Source organism: Daphnia magna, linkage group LG1 (genome assembly GCF_020631705.1).
Source record: "Daphnia magna isolate NIES linkage group LG1, ASM2063170v1.1, whole genome shotgun sequence".
Taxonomy (NCBI): domain Eukaryota; kingdom Metazoa; phylum Arthropoda; class Branchiopoda; order Diplostraca; family Daphniidae; genus Daphnia; species Daphnia magna.
The window spans coordinates 14175480-14193084 of record NC_059182.1 but is presented as its reverse complement, the minus strand read 5'-3'; the positions used below and the strand labels follow the sequence as shown (position 1 = coordinate 14193084).

General features: G+C 42.1%; 2 protein-coding genes across 3 annotated transcripts; both read right to left on the bottom strand.

The window, feature by feature from the left end:
- Positions 1–403: 403 nt before the first annotated feature.
- LOC116933553 (FERM, ARHGEF and pleckstrin domain-containing protein 1) lies at positions 404–11751 on the bottom strand. Of its 2 annotated transcripts, XM_045172740.1 has the most exons (25): positions 11593–11730; positions 11381–11524; positions 9988–10161; positions 9005–9332; positions 8781–8904; positions 8630–8717; positions 8413–8568; positions 8176–8336; positions 8011–8085; positions 7848–7945; positions 7447–7773; positions 3562–3649; positions 3340–3490; positions 3034–3123; positions 2835–2968; positions 2697–2778; positions 2440–2626; positions 2265–2374; positions 2063–2203; positions 1851–2002; positions 1643–1776; positions 1421–1584; positions 1112–1219; positions 888–1039; positions 404–827 (listed from the first exon to the last, which is right to left on the bottom strand). In XM_045172740.1, the coding sequence occupies exons 3-25, from the start codon at positions 10111–10113 to the stop codon at positions 734–736; spliced, it is 3270 nt and encodes a 1089-aa protein (XP_045028675.1). In that variant the 5' UTR covers positions 10114–10161; positions 11381–11524; positions 11593–11730; the 3' UTR covers positions 404–733. The 2 variants fall into 2 exon arrangements, with proteins under 2 accessions (XP_045028675.1, XP_032797199.1); XM_032941308.2 differs by lacking the exon at positions 11381–11524 and having other exon boundaries at positions 11593–11751.
- Positions 11752–13322: 1571 nt separating this feature from the next.
- LOC116933578 (metastasis-associated protein MTA3) lies at positions 13323–17595 on the bottom strand. The gene is made up of 16 exons (XM_032941323.2): positions 17393–17595; positions 17197–17264; positions 17044–17137; positions 16552–16958; positions 16372–16489; positions 16101–16303; positions 15895–16042; positions 15620–15794; positions 15446–15558; positions 15138–15376; positions 14964–14985; positions 14784–14897; positions 14481–14717; positions 14323–14409; positions 13765–14245; positions 13323–13616 (listed from the first exon to the last, which is right to left on the bottom strand). Exons 1-16 carry the CDS (start codon positions 17418–17420, stop codon positions 13532–13534), a joined length of 2619 nt encoding a protein of 872 aa, XP_032797214.2. The 5' UTR covers positions 17421–17595; the 3' UTR covers positions 13323–13531.
- Positions 17596–17605: the final 10 nt, after the last annotated feature.

Here is a 17605-nt window from a genome sequence, read left to right as displayed (position 1 = left end):
GGTGTTGTGGACTATATGGTTTGTTACTTCGTGTTGCTGGATTGGATGGATCAGTTGTCCAGCATTTCGTTTCCTATGAAGTTTTTTAATCTAAATATATCTATGAAAAAACAAGGTTTAGATTCAAAAGTGAATGAGTTTATGAAGGATGACTTAGTGTTCTTGTTATATCTGTATTTCTGGTAATTAAATGTTTTTATGTGAAATTTAAAAAAATGGTGGATACCAATGTTTCTTCAAACAAGGCTGAAACTGTTCCGTTGGCTCAAAATATGGACTGGAATTCAAACATTTTCGTTTCAGTCGTAACAACCAGATTTAATCTAATACTGAACATGTCCTAACGTTTTTCTAGACGGTGTACATGGGCACTTTTTCCATTAAGCATAACATGAAATTGGGCTTCGGTTGAATATCCTGGTGTATTTCATGTCACCTTAACGATGGCTTTTGTTATGTACACCATTTCGCTTAAAATCAATACATATTGTCAAGTTAGATGAAATATTAGGAAAGGATGATTCTAAAATCATTAACCAGTTTACGAAGCAGAGGGGAAAAACGAGAACAAAAATTATTTAGGTAACCTGCCATCTAGTTGCACAACATGTTTATATGCTTGGCATTGAAGGCAATATGTTAGTCACTATTTCGAGTCAATTAGGAGATAAAACATGCAATGGCAATCGGCTTCGTTTGATAGATCGCTGCTTGACACAAAGTACCTCAGCAACTAAAAACGTGGCGATACTGTTTCACTTTCCTTGCGGCTGAACAGACGCAACCGCCCTGAGTGCTGAGTAGCACTACTGATGACTTCCATCCATCTATTTTCAATCGATATTTATTAGTCTACAATCTAGTAACATCTCGACATTATTTTTTACCTGTTGAAGGTGTATTCACTTTCGGCCCGGAAGAAATAAACATGATTTTTAAACTGTAACTTAAAGACGAATTCTTTCTGGATGTGATCCCTCTCATTCGGTGACGTTACCGAATAGCCAAGCAAAGGTAAGCTTGCTAGAGGAAAATCATCCTACACCGAAAACATAATGGAATTCTAAACACTGGAAAGTGAGTTAAAACTGCATTGATCGTGGCAATTTACCTGAAACGTCTTGTAAAAGAAAAGGCAGAAGTTGGTAAAAACAACCCAGAGTTTCTGCCATCCATTACTGTTTTTGAACTTGCGTAGCAGGTAACCACTTAGCTGATTCTGTTTTCGTTAAAATTAATAATTAATTTAAGCTAAATATAGGCTTGTGCAGAATAATATTAAAATACAACAGGTATTTTATAAAGCCTCCTATATCTATGTATAAAGCACTCTAAAAAATTGTATCAAGCCTTTCTTTTGTGTGACATTCTAGACAAGAACAGACTATTTATACTAAAGAGACAAAAATAATCACAATACCTCAAGTGCCAGAAGTTGATCGCGACTGCTGATGGATGTATTTCTATGCCAACAAACGTGAACAGTAGTATTACTCCTTTGCTGTTGTGTTCTCTCTTTTCCACTGGTGCTAGCATGTGTATCTTCGGTAGCTCCGGTTTTATCAAGCACTTCCTCTGAAGAACCTATCAATGAGTATGGATATGAATACAGATCACACTTCATCGACGGCAAGCAGCTTACTGCACGATTTCAACGAAAAATAGTTTATTCTGGAAGTATCATCGGAGAGTTCCCTAGCTTCCTGGACGGCTTGCATGAGGTCTTCGAGCCACTTATCTTTTTCTTCTTGTGAATTTGCAGCTACTAGGAGGGCCCTATTAATCGGTAGATTTTGTCGATAGCTTAAATATAATCTTCACCAGTTTTGCCTATAAATTTGTTGGCTTACCTATTGCCTCCATAAATGGTGAAACAAAATTGATTCCCCATCTTGGGTTCACTTTCTTCCACCATTACACCACGCAAAGGAAGCTGCCCATGAACTTTAAATTGCAATAGTGGACCGGAAGTTCGATTGGTGTACAGGAGAACGTCAGAGAACTGTAGAAATCAAACCGCATTACGATATGAACACATCAACAACCATGTTAAGAAAAATACCAGAAAGAACATGCGTTGTTGAAATCCTTTGCGGGAGAGCTTCTGGAGGCAGCCCTCTCGGAGAAACTGACGACTGGGATTAACAACATTATCAATCCCAACCAAGTCTCTTTGGAGTTCGACTAATTTGACAAAATTTTCCTGTAAACAGAGGAGTGCAATTAAAATTGAATGTGAACTTGGTTCAATCCTATACTCGTACTGTAGCGTGGATATTGTGAGTGACGTTTGTGATGATATGTTCCATTTGCATTCTGGATTGCGTGCAATCATTATAATCAATGTGATTTGGTTCATAGTGCTTCAAAAGGCCTATGTAATAAATAAGCCAAACAATCAAAAGTTGAATTTGGGTGATTTCGATTTTTACAACTTACGTTCGACGATGAGTTGATAGTGAAGGATCCGCTGTAGTGGTCGTAACAGGAACGTGTTAAGCGGCAAGTAGCAAACTTTGCGAGTCTCAAAGTCACGGTAGATTTGCTCAAATGTCTTATTACGCTTGAATGATTGCTCAAGTTTTTCAAGGATAAGACGATGTTTTTCTATATATCGATGATATAGCTAGAAAGATAAAAGCTCTCATTTGAAACGGCCCTTCGTTGTGGAAGAAAATAAAACCGTTCCACTATACCTCTAATTTGCTGGTCATTTTTAGTAACAAATCACCGATACGATGAACGTCCCCTTTGGTGAATGCAGTCGTTCGACCTTCCCTGTTTTAGAATGTCAGACATCAACTTAGAGGAGGAGAAAGTCATTAGATTTTTACCAGGCAGCCATGCGATGCTCCAATTCTTTGAGCAAAAGGGTGTGGTGTTCATAGAGAGGATCCACATGATTAAACAGAAGAGTCAGCACCTCTTCTGGCATATACTCTTCCTTTGTTAGTTCATCGCGAAACCACTGGATTAACGAAATAAATAATAATTCGAGACTGACTATGTGTTTTCAGCCGGAATGCACAGTACCAGATCAATAACTTCCAGATCCTTTTTATAAGTTCTCTCGGTCATCAGCAACTCTTTGGCGATGTAATAAGCTTTTTCGGTCGGATGGCGCTGCATTAAAAAAAAACATTCAAATTTGTGTTGTGATTGCAGAGATCAAGTGCGATTTGCAACTGATTCGAAACTAAGTCCCATATGAAACGAGCAGTGTGTCTACGTCCCATATTTGGTTTTAATCACCAAAGAACATTAGTGATCCCGCCGATCCCTAATGTCGAACACTTAAGTCCTGGGCTTGCTCGTCATCGAAAAGTACGAGGTAGTTACCTTGCGGCGCACTTCTCCATCTATTGGTCCATTGCTCGATTTTGCTGACGTATTTGCACCAATATTATTATTAATATTGTTATTATTTTCAATCGAATGCCCCAACAAGGGTGACAGCGGTGGTGAAGGCAGTTTTCCTGCGATCCCATTCCTGCAAAAAATTCACCCAATAAGATTTAGAAATCGAACCGAATCACAAGATAAGAAAAGAAAAATACTCACAGTGATTTGTTCAGATGAACGCATTCAACAGTTTCTTGGACTTCAGGGTCTTCTTTTTCACCTAGTTGACCAGCAACGGGTTCCTCCTCTGATCATTTCCAAAAGAAAAATAAGGATCAAATTAATTTCTCTTTCAATGAAAAAAAAAACGGACATTTATCACAAAACAACTAGTCACTATAGAACCAAATACGAGACAAAGTACTGCACGACACGAAAAGACACCGATAGATTGACTGTAGCACTCACCAGTCATCAAATCCACTCAAGTTAGTTCGCATTTTCGAATAAAGGTTAGTGGATAGAGAAGAATGCAGACGCGCAAGATTATAATTCATCGATTTGTATTGAACAGGATTTTCTTTTCTTATCATGATTTCCCGTTAACAAACAAGAAAGGAAAAAATGACCTCCCGAAAAAGAAAGATGCACTATAACACTATTACAAGAGTATTTTTTTGTTTTTGTTTTGTTTTCTTCTTCTGAATCATAAAACCTTCATCCGTTAGGAGCAATTATATGAGTAGAATCAACGATTCTATAAGTCGACTAGTTTTGGAAAACCTCTTTTGGGGCAAAAACCGAAACGAATAAGAAGGAATGGAATCAAACCGGCCAGACTTGAAACGGAGGGGAAATAAATAAGATTTTTGAATAATTCCTTATTCGGAAACGTTTTCTTTGTTTCAAAGCATCAGGAGTGGCAAAAGGCCGCCATTGCAGATTTCGACAGTTAGGATTTTTTTTAAGTAATAAAAAACTATATGAGATGGGGCTGGAACTTTTTTAATTTAATGGTAAAGGATGGTAAACTTCTTGGTCGCTACGTGATCAGTGAAAATCGCAAAAACCGAGTAGGATTGGGACGACCACATGGAATCGTTAACGGTCGTAAAAGGTTGAGTCTAATCAAGTCATAGAGAAGGAAAATGATGAGAATCAACACGGGTGAGGATATTTTCTCAGACGAATTAAACAATGGAATACGCTACCGACGACTATGAAACAACACGACTAGAAGACTGGTTGAGGTTGGTATTGACCCAACTTCTCTCACTTGTGGAGTGATAGAACATACTCACAAACTCCCACAACAAGAAACACTAGTCATTATCAGCGTACAGCTTTCATTCAAAAGACAGAGAAAAAGAGATTCCAAGAAAAGAAAGATGAACGACATCATTTTGGCATGAGTTCGAAGGTAAGGGAAAAAGCAACGGGTTGCAGGGGAGATGATTAAACCGGGGCGACGCGCTGGCGGCACAGTACGACACCGGTGATAATAGAAATGTGTCCTCTTTTAAATATATTTTTTTTTTTTTTTTTATCCGAGGCGTAAAAAGGTGACGTGTTCATTGGAAAGATCGTCACACTAATGGCCGTAGTGAGCAGGTCGAGATCGAGGCAAGGTGAGCCCATTCTGACGGAGCCACGCTGCTTGGCCTACAGGTAGGTAGTTATAAAAAATTACGCCCATATGGAATCTCTGCTTAACTTGATTGCGTTTTACAACCAGTCAAAGGGTTTCACATATATTTATTTTAGATCAAAGAAAATAAGGTACTTGAGAATTTGCAACAACCAGTTCTGTTGAATCTAACAGACAGAAGGGAAAACGGATAAATTAATAAAAAATTGCTCCATAGAGAAACATTCCAGTAGCCCATTAAAACCATGCAAAATTACTATTAAAAAATACTTTAAAAAAAAAAGGAAAAAGAAATTTAATCTATGTACATAGTGACAAAAAAAGCTTGTGCCAATCGCCACGTCGAATTGAGCCGAGCCCCTCCATCTCCCCCATCAAATCGCCAAAAAAAACGAAGCGGAAAGATAGACATAACAAGAAGGAGTGTTTCAAGCAGCGCGTACAATCGAGCTGGTAACACGACCTGACACCTACCGAACGATCTAACACTCAGCCAATTCAAAACCAAAAAAAAAAAGAAAATAATAGTAATAATAAAAAGAAATAAAAAGGAAATAATAATAATTTAAAAAGTTACGAACGGTAAAAAGAAAAAAAAATGTGTAGGGAGGTGGGGGAGAAAGTCTGGCCGGCTTTTTTTTTTTTTTCTTTTTTTGTTCGCGTTGGTTGCTTGCGGAATACATTCAACTTTGGGAAATGGATAAAGAAATGTCAATAGGAGATGGACTTCCAAGTTCATGCTTTAAAAATAACGAATACACCACGACTTTTTGTCATGGATAATATCATGAATAATCAAAAGACTAGATATCCGACCGAGGAGTTGAGAAAACAAAAGGGAATATCTAAGAATTACTTTGAAGTGTGTGTTTGTGTGTTCATCATAAAATTGTGTTACGAAGAACTATCGGAATAAGATTCTTCATCTGGCAGGTTATCAATCGAGCTCGGTGGGGAAGGGAACTCGTCCGTCATTGTCGGATAGGGAGGAGGGTAGAAAATGACTGTCTCGTTGACCGGAGTGGTCTCCTCAAAGGAAGGCGGCGGAGGTAAGTAACAAAGAGGCATAGCCGCATCGTCAGAAACGACTTTGGCCTCGGCCTCGACGACGGCGGCTTCAGACGCTTTAAAACTACTGCTAACATCACTCATCGTGTTGTTTTGCTCGTGAAGAACATCTTCGCAGCCCCCGTCGTCCGTGTCGGATGAAAGTTTCGAGTCGCAAGAATGCTCGCTTATGCGTGATAGAACGTGAGCTTGAAAGACATACTCCATGCTTGCCATTCTGTCGTAGATACCTTCGGTACCTAGCTGACGATGATCGGGATCTGGAAGTCCGTCTTCTTCGTTAACAAACTCAAAAATCTGGTCTTCGGAAATGAGATGCTCTTCCAGGCTAGTACTGCTCAGCGTGTCTTGATAGACAAAATCAACGTCGCGGACATCGTCGGCTGTGAGAGCTTCATCATCTTCCGTTTCAGCCGGTAAATAACTTATGACTGACTCCTGGTCTTCAACTGGATGTTCAAGGCTGACGGAAGACGTAGCCGTCGCTATGATTTCTTCTTTTTCTGGTTGGCTCATTAAGCTGCACATCTTTTCATCCGCCTCGTCATCTTCGTTGGCAGACGCTTCCCGCTCTTCTTCTTTGTCAACATCAACAACTATCGCGAAAGACGGTTCGGTTGCGGTCGCGGTAAAATGTGAAGGAACAAATTCTAAATCTGCGAGTGGGTTGACGTCGGCAAGAACGGGACCGACAGTATCGTCGCGACTACTAAAGGCGTCGGGTGGAGGAAGATTTTGAAACGAGACAAATTCAATCGATTTGGGACGGAATAACGATTTATAAGAGACCGGTTGAGGATCTGTTATATTCAAATCAATTTCTACTAGCCTAGCACGAGCAAACAGCGCATGCGGTTTCTCACGGTAAGTTTTCTCTCGCAATGACCGGAAACTTCTGCTACGCTGGAAATGGAACGAACATCCGTCGGCATCGGCACTAGCCTCCTCCATCTGAATAATTTCACTTGCTTCGATGCCTCCAACGTCTTCTAGTCTAATGACCGTCTCACAAGACTTGGAGGAGATCATTGAGGTCTGTAGCCGACGGTGAAGAATATAGGGTACTTCCTCGTCCTTCATGATACGATTGGGCGAGAAAAAAATGGGTTCGGATTCGGAGAGCAGCTCATAAGAGTCCCTTGACACCGGATCTTCTAACGCCGAAACAGTCATATCCCTACCGACCGCTACCTCTGTGGGGAAAGTGTTGGGGTCGGTGTACTCGCTTGACGACAAACTACTTTCATCCTGACTACCACCACTTTGTGAATGTGACCTTACACTGCCGATTTGGAACTGCATGGAAGCGGATTGGGGAACGGGAAGAGGACTGCCTCGGTCGGGGCTGTTTGTCAGACTGGGACTAGAACATGGACTTTGGATCTGACCTGCTGAGGGTGACGGCAGCGCTGAAGAAGATGAACCCGCCGTCCGAGGCAATGAGTGGAAGACTCCAGATGGCGTCTGCTGCGGCTGTTGATGATACTGATAGGGCGGATGCTGCGGGCTGGAAGACGATGCTGAGTTGTTGGAAGTGACGGGTGATTCCACTTCCATCTCCCTTTCTACGTCAACGTCCCGATGTCCACTCGCTGACCGAGGTTCCCGTGAGTGGTGAACATCTACCGTTTCGGTCCTTTCCGGTGTCGATATGCTCCTGGCTCGCGAGTCTGAAATGGCGGCTGACGATCCAGGAGACACGGTATCATTTGCAACTGTTCAAATAAAAGAGGAAAAAAAAAAATTGCAGTTTGCTCTGGCGAAGGATTGGCCTAGTCAATACATTTACCAATAACGTTGTCACCAACAGGCAGGAGGGGATGAACAGACAAACTCGTGCCGACGCCGCCGGTGTGGTGAGGGCTGGTATGTCGGAAGGACTGCGATCTGTAAGAGCCCGATGACAGTCAATCATCATATTATAACCAAGCGGATGTAGAAGAAGCACAAACCGTTGAAATGACTGCCGCTTGACGTAGTTTTCCCGGACGAATTCAACTATCTCTTTTTGTGTGCGTCCAGTGTACCTAAACGGAAAATGGATGAGATGGGTCCACAGAGGAAATGTCATGAGGCAGGGAAATCAATTTAGAGGACTGACAAAAAATTGAACTTACCGGAAGGACGAGCCGCGACTTAAAACACCTGGCTTAGGGCGTGGTTCATTTTTGGCTGTCGGGCAACGGAAAAAGCCGTGATGTTCGACACATTTCTTCCAAAAATTCTTGCACTCGTCCCTACATTCGAAGCAAAACTCCACGACATCTTTGTAATTTCCCTACGAGCGGCAATGCCATTTAAAATAAATTGGGATAAAATTGCAGTAAAAGGAGGAAGTCGAAAGTTAAGTATACGTGTGCTTCCGGATGGAGTTTAATTAGGAATTTTTTTCTCTTAAACGACAGCTTTCTCACTTTCGCCCATGAAAACGTGTTGATTTTGGCAAAATTCTGGAAGACCAAGACTCCCATGTGAGCTACTGCCAAATTGAGGGGCACACCTTCAGGATCCTGAACAAATATCCACATTCATGACTAATGGTAAATGATTCATCAAATAAAATAAACTTACTTTGGCCGGATGCATTTTGACACCATAAAGTTCACAACGACGGGCAGTTTCTAGAAGATTTAGATCGGCTTCCGCAGGTGATTGTCCACTTAAAGAGTACCCAAAGGTTATCATATGATATCGCATTATATCGATTTTCAGTCAAACCTACATGTGTTTTTTATGGTTCTCCATGATTCGCCTTTCCAGTTCGGGATCTTGGTGCGGTACAAATCGGTATGACGAAAGGTACGTGTGATCAGGATAGTCCTCTGCCACGTAATCGCCGCACTCAGCTACGGAGAACCAACAAAAGAAAAAAAGGGCTTTATAAAACTGAACGCCTACAGGAAATCCACACAAGTCATGTGGGTCAAGGATGTAGAGTTGCTGCACCTTGAACCAGGTAAGACGCGATGAGAGCCGCCGTCTTATCGTTGCATTGCAAGGTGCCTTGAGCTAAGTCTTGCTTGATTTGCATACAAAAGAGATAACGAGTGAATTCCTCTTCCAACTGAGCCGGATCTGGAGCATAAAACTTGACGGCGAAGCGTAAAAGAGGATCAGTCAGCGACATTTCCAATTGTCGATTCATCGGCTTTTCCAAGTCCAGCCAGTATTTGACGTTCTCCGAGCTGGTATACTCCAATCCGAAGTAATCAGCCTCCAATAGATTCACCTGTTGACACACTTGCTCGAACAGCACGGTCCCCATGGCTTTGGCCTGACGATTACAAAAAAATAGAAAATGATTATGGATGAGTTGTAAAAATTTCGATTCTTTAAACACGGGCTGACGGGGACTGTCGCGTGCGATAACATGCACGTGTTGAATTCCACATATAGAGAAATCTCCATTTTCAGCACTTCCTCGATCGCGCTGGATTCCCCCCACCCTTTCCCAACACGATGTCGTGCTTATCCGACCTGAATCACGTGCACCGCCCAAGGGGGGTTCAAAGGAAGGGTGGAGAGGTAACCCAAGTTCGGGTGTTTCCCGCCTTCAATCGTACACTCTACAGCATTTACAATTTACACGCTACGAGTTTTTTTAAGGCCTGGCAGGTATTTTTTTTTTTTCTTTCAAAAACATAAAGTCTACAGGAGAAAGATAGAAGACCATATTGGGTATGGTAGGTGAGGGAAATTTTAATTGGGTAATGCTTAACACACGCGATCGTGCGCCCGCACACACAGAAGGGATAACATGTGTGGAAGGAGAAAAACTTTTTTTTTTTCCACTCTACTCTCGTGTACTGATGTCGGCCCTTTGACCCCCAGTTTCCTCCAGCAACACTTCCTCTCCCGTCAACAGTTGTGGTCTAAACTTTGGTGGGAAATGGGGAAAGAAGAAAAAAAGAAAACTTTTTCTCCCTTACCTGAATCTGGAACATCGTCACTGTGTCGTCGAGCATCTGAACGCGGACGACCAGGATCTTGCTCGACCTCTTGGCGAGATTGGGAGATGAGCCGCTCCGACCGGTCTCGTTTGTCGCGGCGTCCATGTTTGAAATTCCCGTCGAACACTAGTGCTGAATTTCGCTACAATCGAACTGTAAGAAACAACGAAGACAAAAATAATCAATTATTCATGGCAGACGTGTCAGGTCGAACGGCTTGAAAACGTGCGGCACGACCAATAGTAATGCCCAAGCCTACGCAAACATTCGTGAGGAAAAGAATTTTAGGTTGAAAGCCGACTACAAGATGAATTGAGAAATTCTTTCTTCTCGATTGGTTGCCGAAACGGGAAACAGTCAATTCAGTCGGGAGGGTGGAGACACACAGAGAAACGTAAAAAAAGAAAGAAAAAAATCGTAAAACAAAACACTGTCTTTCCGGTTGACACAACGACAGCTTCTTCGTTGGGGCGGACGCGCGTAGGACGTCAAGACAGAAAGAGGAGTGAACTGTGTTAACTGCCAAACTAAAAATAGCCGGCGTCGAAGCCGGGAGAATCGGGTGATTGCTTTTCGAGATTTTACTGTGAGCTCAGCGTTAGTTCCACGCTGAGACTTGACTTGTTTTTCTTCTTCCCGAGCTTTCCCCTCTTCTCACACCCAACACAGTACGAGGGAAGGCTGAATGAGGGGAGCGAGAAACAGAGATGGGGAAAAAAAATTGGTGGGGAGCCAAATGAAGCATTCGAAAAGACAAGACGTATCACTCGTGGCAGCTGCAAGAGGAGGAGGACCTTGCTGGAGTTTTCCAGACAAATTAAGATCCCATGAAGAGCAAAAAATATTTTTTATATCATTTCGAAACGGGCAGTATCTGTGCGTCCGTATTATGATAAATGGATGTCACTCATCTCAAATGGCTCTTCTCACCTCAGCTACTATATTTTGATGTATGTCTAGAGTGCTAATCACCCTAGAATCAATGGGATGCTTCTGGACATTTTGATGGGATTTTTTTTTAAACACAAGCACGAGCAGAGTCATAAACAACCTCAACTCATCAGAATTGGTGCTTGATGGCTAAGAATGTCCAGCTGTAGCAGGTGCTTGTGTAAACAAAGGGATAAGACCAATCTGAACGTGGCTTCATATAGAAACTGATTGTCTGTTGACTAATTACATGTTTACTGATTGAGTAAACATGACCACCAAGTGATGCAACTTTGACCACTCATAAAAATGTTGCTCACATTGACAGTACTGATGAATCAATCAATTGTAACTAGAAGAAGATTGTAGTACGCCTGAGAATTGTTGACTATGCACTATCTATTTGACAGAACTTAGCTCCTTAGGACATGAAGTTTATTACCTGTGATGAAAGACAAAGCCTGTTAAGAAACAAAACACTAGTCCTGCTTTTCAGGAAACTACGAATTTGAAGCGAAGAATCCAAAAATTGGTAAAGCCCAAGCTCCAGGTGAAAAGGGTGGGGATTGTGACAGGCATTTCGCAGCTGCGAGATGTGGGGCCTTTATGTCGACAGTTTCGAAGTATTATGCAATTTTGAAATAGCCAACATACCTGGGGCGACTATAACGCCAGTCAAAACCACTCACGCAATCCACGGACGATGAATACCATTGGAAATGAATGCAAAATAAAGCACCGCTTGACACACCAAACACTACTCCTGAGTACTGACTGCGCTGAACCTCTGAAAATTCTTCCGACTCCCCTACCCAATAAATATACACTCTAGGGTCCTTCCAACGTTGCCAGACTGGATGTATGAAAGAATTGCACCTAGTCTACTATACTTGCTCGCAGACTGAGACAGACTCACAGATCACAGTCGCACAGTCCTCTTACTCATTCATCTCTCATGCCGGAGAATCCAGACCCAGGAGAGTTCAAAAAGGAAATGTTTTTAGTTTGTTGTACAGTTTCCGACCAGACGCCCTTATCTCGATTTATGAGTATACGCGCGCACCCGAATGAGAAGTCATCCGTCAGCAGTCAATATGGAGAGTCTTGAAACAGTTGGCACGTCTTGGAGATCTTCCCAGCTGAAGACTACGTTAGCCCTCACGGGCTTTCCTTCTCGATAGCTATTAACTCCCAACAGAAGTTACAAAAGACGGGAATGACCCGGGAACATCCCTCCCGCTTGCTTCTTCACGCTGGCCACCAACATTGATTCCACCAGGTAGTCCTTCTGGACATCTAGTGGCAGATATTTCATTTGACCGGACCACCCATCAAGATATGTTACTGCTCGCTTTCTCTTTCTTATTTCGTTTTTTAAATCTCGTCATATGCCACCCCCAAGTGTGACGAGGTTTTTCTTTCTTCGTTGACTTAAGTGTGCGCATGCGTGTATGTGGATGATTGTATGAGCTGGCTTACTATTTCTAGAAAGTAAAAGAGCGCATCAATCAACGTATCCAAACAAGATCCCTTCAATACCCACTGGGTCAGATTCTAAGGCGTCAAACGAGGTGTTGTCGGCTTAATGAAATGACACTTTGAAAATCCGGTATATTCATCGTGAAAGCATTTGAACACGCACCGCGTTAAGTAGAAGAAATCTCATTCCACATTTCTAGTTGGCTCGCTCGAAAAGCGGCGTGCATCCGACAGAGGCACGCGTGACAGCCGACGATATAATATCTATTTCAATGAGTTTGTGATTGAAACCAACAGCCCACGACCCGTGAACAAAAAACGATAACCAGATCCTCCATACAAATGATGAGAAGCTGTTTCAATAAAAACGAAAGTCGGACATTGATCTATCTACGTTTATCTTTATCCCGTCATGCCTAACCCATGCGTGACGCCGAAATCTTATCGCATTACGCACTCTAGTGTCGTCAGGTCATTGCTCCCGGGCCTACTGAAACAAATGCCACAAGCGGCCCAACCCTTTCCTGGCCATTTTAACGGAAAAATTCATTGCCGCTGTATAAGAATTCTTCAAGAATAGCTGACATCGAACGAAAGAGAACACAGCCTTTTGCCAGGACAATATGTACTCCGCCAATAAAGAGACGATCGTAAACCTCCTAACAGTAGGGCCACGATTGTTTGGTCGACCTTGTAAGCTGATAAAGGGTCCCAGCTTCCAGCATAGTCATGGTCATCGTCTTATCTTTAAGAGGGACACACCCATCATTCTTATACCGAAAAAGGTTTCCGAGATAAACGATTCAATAGCATTGAATATAACTGTACGTATCCCAAGGTATGGATTTCCCATTTTCATCTAAATGGTGAAAAAATTGCAGCCAAAAAAAAAAAGGACATGAATGTTATGATGATGCTACATGTAATGAAGCAATTTGTTAAAAAGAAGTTTTGTGTCGAGTATATCGCGGCGCCTGTTTTCATAAGAGACCGACCCCTTAACTGAATCATCGGGGAAGGAGAAAGAGATTACAATAACAGAAAACGGGCAGGTAAATATAGGATGATAAGGAGATGATAAGGAGATGCATTGCAGTAAAAGCCAAGGAGCTTTTCAGGCTTTGCGAGGGGTCAATGGTCGCCACGGTTTACGTGCAGCACGCCGGAGCTCTTGGGTTGCCAACTGGCGTCTCAGTTTCCTGAAATCAGCCAAACAATAGGTAAATTTAATAACCTGTTGTTAATAAACGATAAAAACGTTGGGCGACAGGTGCAGGACGACAAGAATACTTAGATGGCGGGAGTGCATCATCAATCCGACTTACTATGGGGCAATGTCTCACTCACTTGGTAATTTGAGTTGAATGGAAAAAGAGGTCGTCGGGTGCATCCATCCACGTTGGTAACTGTTTGATTCGTCCACCTGAATGCCCATGAAGGCCACCACGAGATCCATGGCTGCGCGCGCCTCGTCCCGCAAGTAAATTAGGAGCGGTGAGCGACTGCGGAACGGACGGAAGCAAACTTGGCTTTACTGTTGGAGATATAGCGGACGATGGTGAAGGAGAACCCTTTGATCCAGGCAATAGGGGAACTAGCCCACTAGAATTTGCCAAGGCAGACACGTAGAGCTCTGAAGGAATATTCGGCCGTAATGAAGATATCGGCAGAGACGCAATGCTCGACAAGTTGGGTAGGAAAGGAGAAGCGGCCACTGGTGTTGGACTTCCGCTTATTCCCATGGCTAGACCGGATAACGGAGCCAAAACAGATAACGGGGACACTACATTACTCGGACTCTCACGGGCAGAGCGTTTGAAGGGAGGACCTTACGCGCAAAAATTAAGAAAACATGTCAGTGAACCAGATGTTCCTTGTAACGATTTTTGTTAACAGAAAGCTTACCTTCCAAAGGAGAATCATCTGGACGTCTTTTCAACCGGTCTGTTTCTCGCTGTGGTAAAACTATTTTATCGTAAATGAGGCTACCATCTGTATGTAAACAAAATTCATTTTTAACACTGAGAGTTTATATCTAATTTTATGTTATGTCACTAGTTTACCAGAAGCTTTGGGGGGTTTTGGAAAAGCTTCGCGATTCAGCTTTGTCTTGGGCAAGGAGCGATCTGGTAGAATGAGCCAAGCAGCCGTTGTGGGCTGGATCTGACCACGGGCAAGCCGAAAGGTTAGATCTGCGACGCGTATACGTTTCGGAGGACGAATTGGAGCTAGTGGCTTTTGCGCACGCAACATCCACGATTGCACTTCTGCCGATGTCTTTCGAGCCATACGCATTTGGACTGTTGAAAAAGAAAAAGGTAATTTAATTTGGAAGTTTTTTTTTTTCTGCTCTTGAACAAACTTACAATCCTGCCGAATAGCTGCAGCGCTGATGGGAAGGAAAGGAAACCGTGCAGCATGGCGGGGTCGCAATAAGTGAGCAGAAAATCTTCGGGCTAGCCGAGTTATGGGTGTTACCGCTGTCCAGGAAATCAAGGCGAAAATTAGATCATAAACAAACATTTTAAGGCATAAAATAAAATTACCCAAATAAAAAGCAGTTCGAGTCTTTCAGGACAAGGAGGATTGGAAAGAATTTGCAAATTGTGGGGAAAACCCAAATGTTAAAATTAGATTATAAAATCTCGGGTTATAGCCAAAGAACAATCAGCAGACAAAGTGAGCAAATCCGTTTTCCTAATAAACAAAACACTAATTACCTTCCCGCATCCCTGATTAGAACAGCGGTGAGGGCGCGAAGTTAAGGCTTCTGGACCGCCACTCAAGTTTTTGGACTCTTCGTCGGACGAAGCAAGCAAAGCAACTTTGCTAGAAACGGTGAGCTCTCCATATTTTTTCCAGTAAGACCAACATGCTTGGCATAACCTGCTTTGTGGTGGGACGGCGGGAGAGGCAGTATTAGCCGGACTCCAAGCGTACCACTGTACCGATGTTGCCACTGAAAGATTTATTTTCACAGAATTTAGGTAAGGGCACCAGAGACGAAAGGATTCTTTTGAAGAATTACCTGAGCAGCATTCACAAAACTTGCCAGGTCCCAGACCAATTTCGATCTGATGAGCTCCATTTTTTGACGATTGTGGAAGGGGTGGGCCTATGGCAGCAGGATGTGGCTTGTTGCTGAAAAACAAAATGGTTCGTACAATCACAGTAAAATCATATAAATAGTTTCATGACTTACTATGTAGGTATATAGACTTGCTTCAGTTTCGATTCAGCTTCCACAGCCTTCACCCTCTTTTGTTGAACGTAGCGATCGGTGGTCTTCCATAGATAGTAGTATTCAATTAAACTAGATGGGACTTTCCAAGACAAAAAGTCTTGGCGAACATCATTGAAATCTTTCCCATATTTCTCTGGAACATTAGTTTGAAAAAAAAAAAAACATTAAAAAGAAAAAGAAAACATCAGTTACTAATAAGCTTGGTTACTAAATTCGAGCTTCGTCATTATTACCCATTGCTTCTTCAAAAAGATTTGCTTCCGAGGCTGACCATTCTTCCATTTGGTCACGACATAAAATGGGGCCTGTTTGAGGCACGAGAGCACACATCGCCTTGCCCAGATCATAACCTGATTGATGAAGAGCATCCATAGCGTGGAACTATAACGAAATAACTACTGTACATCGGAATTTTCAATGCAGTGATCTTTCAATGTACCAAAGTTATATCTCTTGAGGCAGCAGCTGCACTCATATGCAAACTGGGTTGTTTTACTGACGAAGAGCAATCTAATGCCCGGGCAAACGTGCCCACTGATCTGGCAACCACCAAAAACTGGTCTATTTCACGATCTGACAATCCATGTTCAGGAGTCCACGTTAAGACTTCTAACTCTTCCATATTGCGTCCATCGGTGTGACCTGAATTGATACGAATGTTTAACACAATTTAGGTTGTGAAAACATTCATCTAAAGCTAAATAATTTACCTTCTTTCAGGAGGGCTGTGGGTTCTGCCTGATAGCGCGAGCCAACACGAATTTCACCACGGTCGGCTAGGAGCGTTCGTTGCACTGGGTCATATACCAACGTATAAAAAAAGGCATCCTGAAATATCCACAAATTAAGAACGAATTTTGAGGGTTATCTATAAAATGAAAGGAAAATACCTCTTTATCAATGTAAGATGAAAATGATTCAGTTTCATTGAGCAGTGTGACAGTACACTTTCCACGAATGTTTGTGGCTGGAAGAATTTCAACTTGTTTGGATAGAAACAGTTCCCTTTGATTCAACTGATTTTTCTGTTTTGAATTTAACTCATCTATTGGCTCTTTCTCTTCAGTCTTTTCTGTGATCTCTGGTTTGGTTTCAGTTACAGAAGCACATGTTTCTTCTTCCTTTTTGCTTGGAACTTTTGCATCTGTTTCAGATTCCACTTTTACTGGTTCAACTTCATTGGTAGCAGGGTCAAGACTTGATGTAGGTGATGTGGCAGCCTTTGCAGGAGAACCGCTGGCATCAGGTTTCACCATATTATTCCCATTAGTCTCACCAACTACACCATCAACAAATTCTGAAAAAATGAAGTTAAAATGAAAGAAATGAAAAGATATAATTTCTGTGACAATTTTAAACAAACTGTATGTCATGAAGCTTACCTTGATGTTTATCAGCAAGGGAAAGCAGGGTGGCAGGTATGTCCCTTCTTCGAAAATAGCACATAACTTTAGCTTCCACATTACCACTTGATGTCTGTGCAACATAAATGTTTGTTATTGGCCATCCAATAGCTCAAAAAGATCTGATACTACCTTGTTTAACTCTTCGATTCTTCGAATTTGATAAGGCATAGAGGGTGCAGTTTCAAAGTAGACATAGTCTGAAATTAAATTAACAAGATTTAATAAATATTTCTGTCAACTGGTCTATTGTTGTTAAGCGCACTAAGTTTTTGACAGATTACCCGGCGTATGTCGTTTGCAATTTTAATAAGATAAGGACACTTACCCCCCACTCGATACATATTAGTTGTCATTTTTCAGTAGAAAACTGTCACTTTTTGTAGTACGTAACGTCAAATATGTGCTGTTAGTCAAATTATCATGAATGGTTTTTTAAAAAAATCCCCTAACTGTTTCCCCGAATCTCGGTACAAGTGTCTTCAGTTGTACCAAGCTGCCGCCAGGCGTCGTTTTAATAGCTCCCTCCCTTATCAACTAC

Coding starts and splice junctions, on each gene's coding strand:
- LOC116933578 (XM_032941323.2), bottom strand. CDS start 17,420: ATGACAACTAATATGTATCGAGTGGGGG. Junction 17,265..17,392: donor TAATATGTATCGAGTGGGGG/GTAAGTGTCCTT, acceptor ATTTAATTTCAG/ACTATGTCTACTTTGAAACT. Junction 16,043..16,100: donor CCTCAAGAGATATAACTTTG/GTACATTGAAAG, acceptor ATTTCGTTATAG/TTCCACGCTATGGATGCTCT.
- LOC116933553 (XM_032941308.2), bottom strand. CDS start 10,113: ATGGACGCCGCGACAAACGAGACCGGTCGGAGCGGCTCATCTCCCAAT. Junction 3,650..7,446: donor GCTGCCGTCACCCTCAGCAG/GTCAGATCCAAA, acceptor GGAAATGATCAG/AGGAGGAACCCGTTGCTGGT. Junction 828..887: donor AGTGAATACACCTTCAACAG/GTAAAAAATAAT, acceptor GATTGAAAATAG/ATGGATGGAAGTCATCAGTA.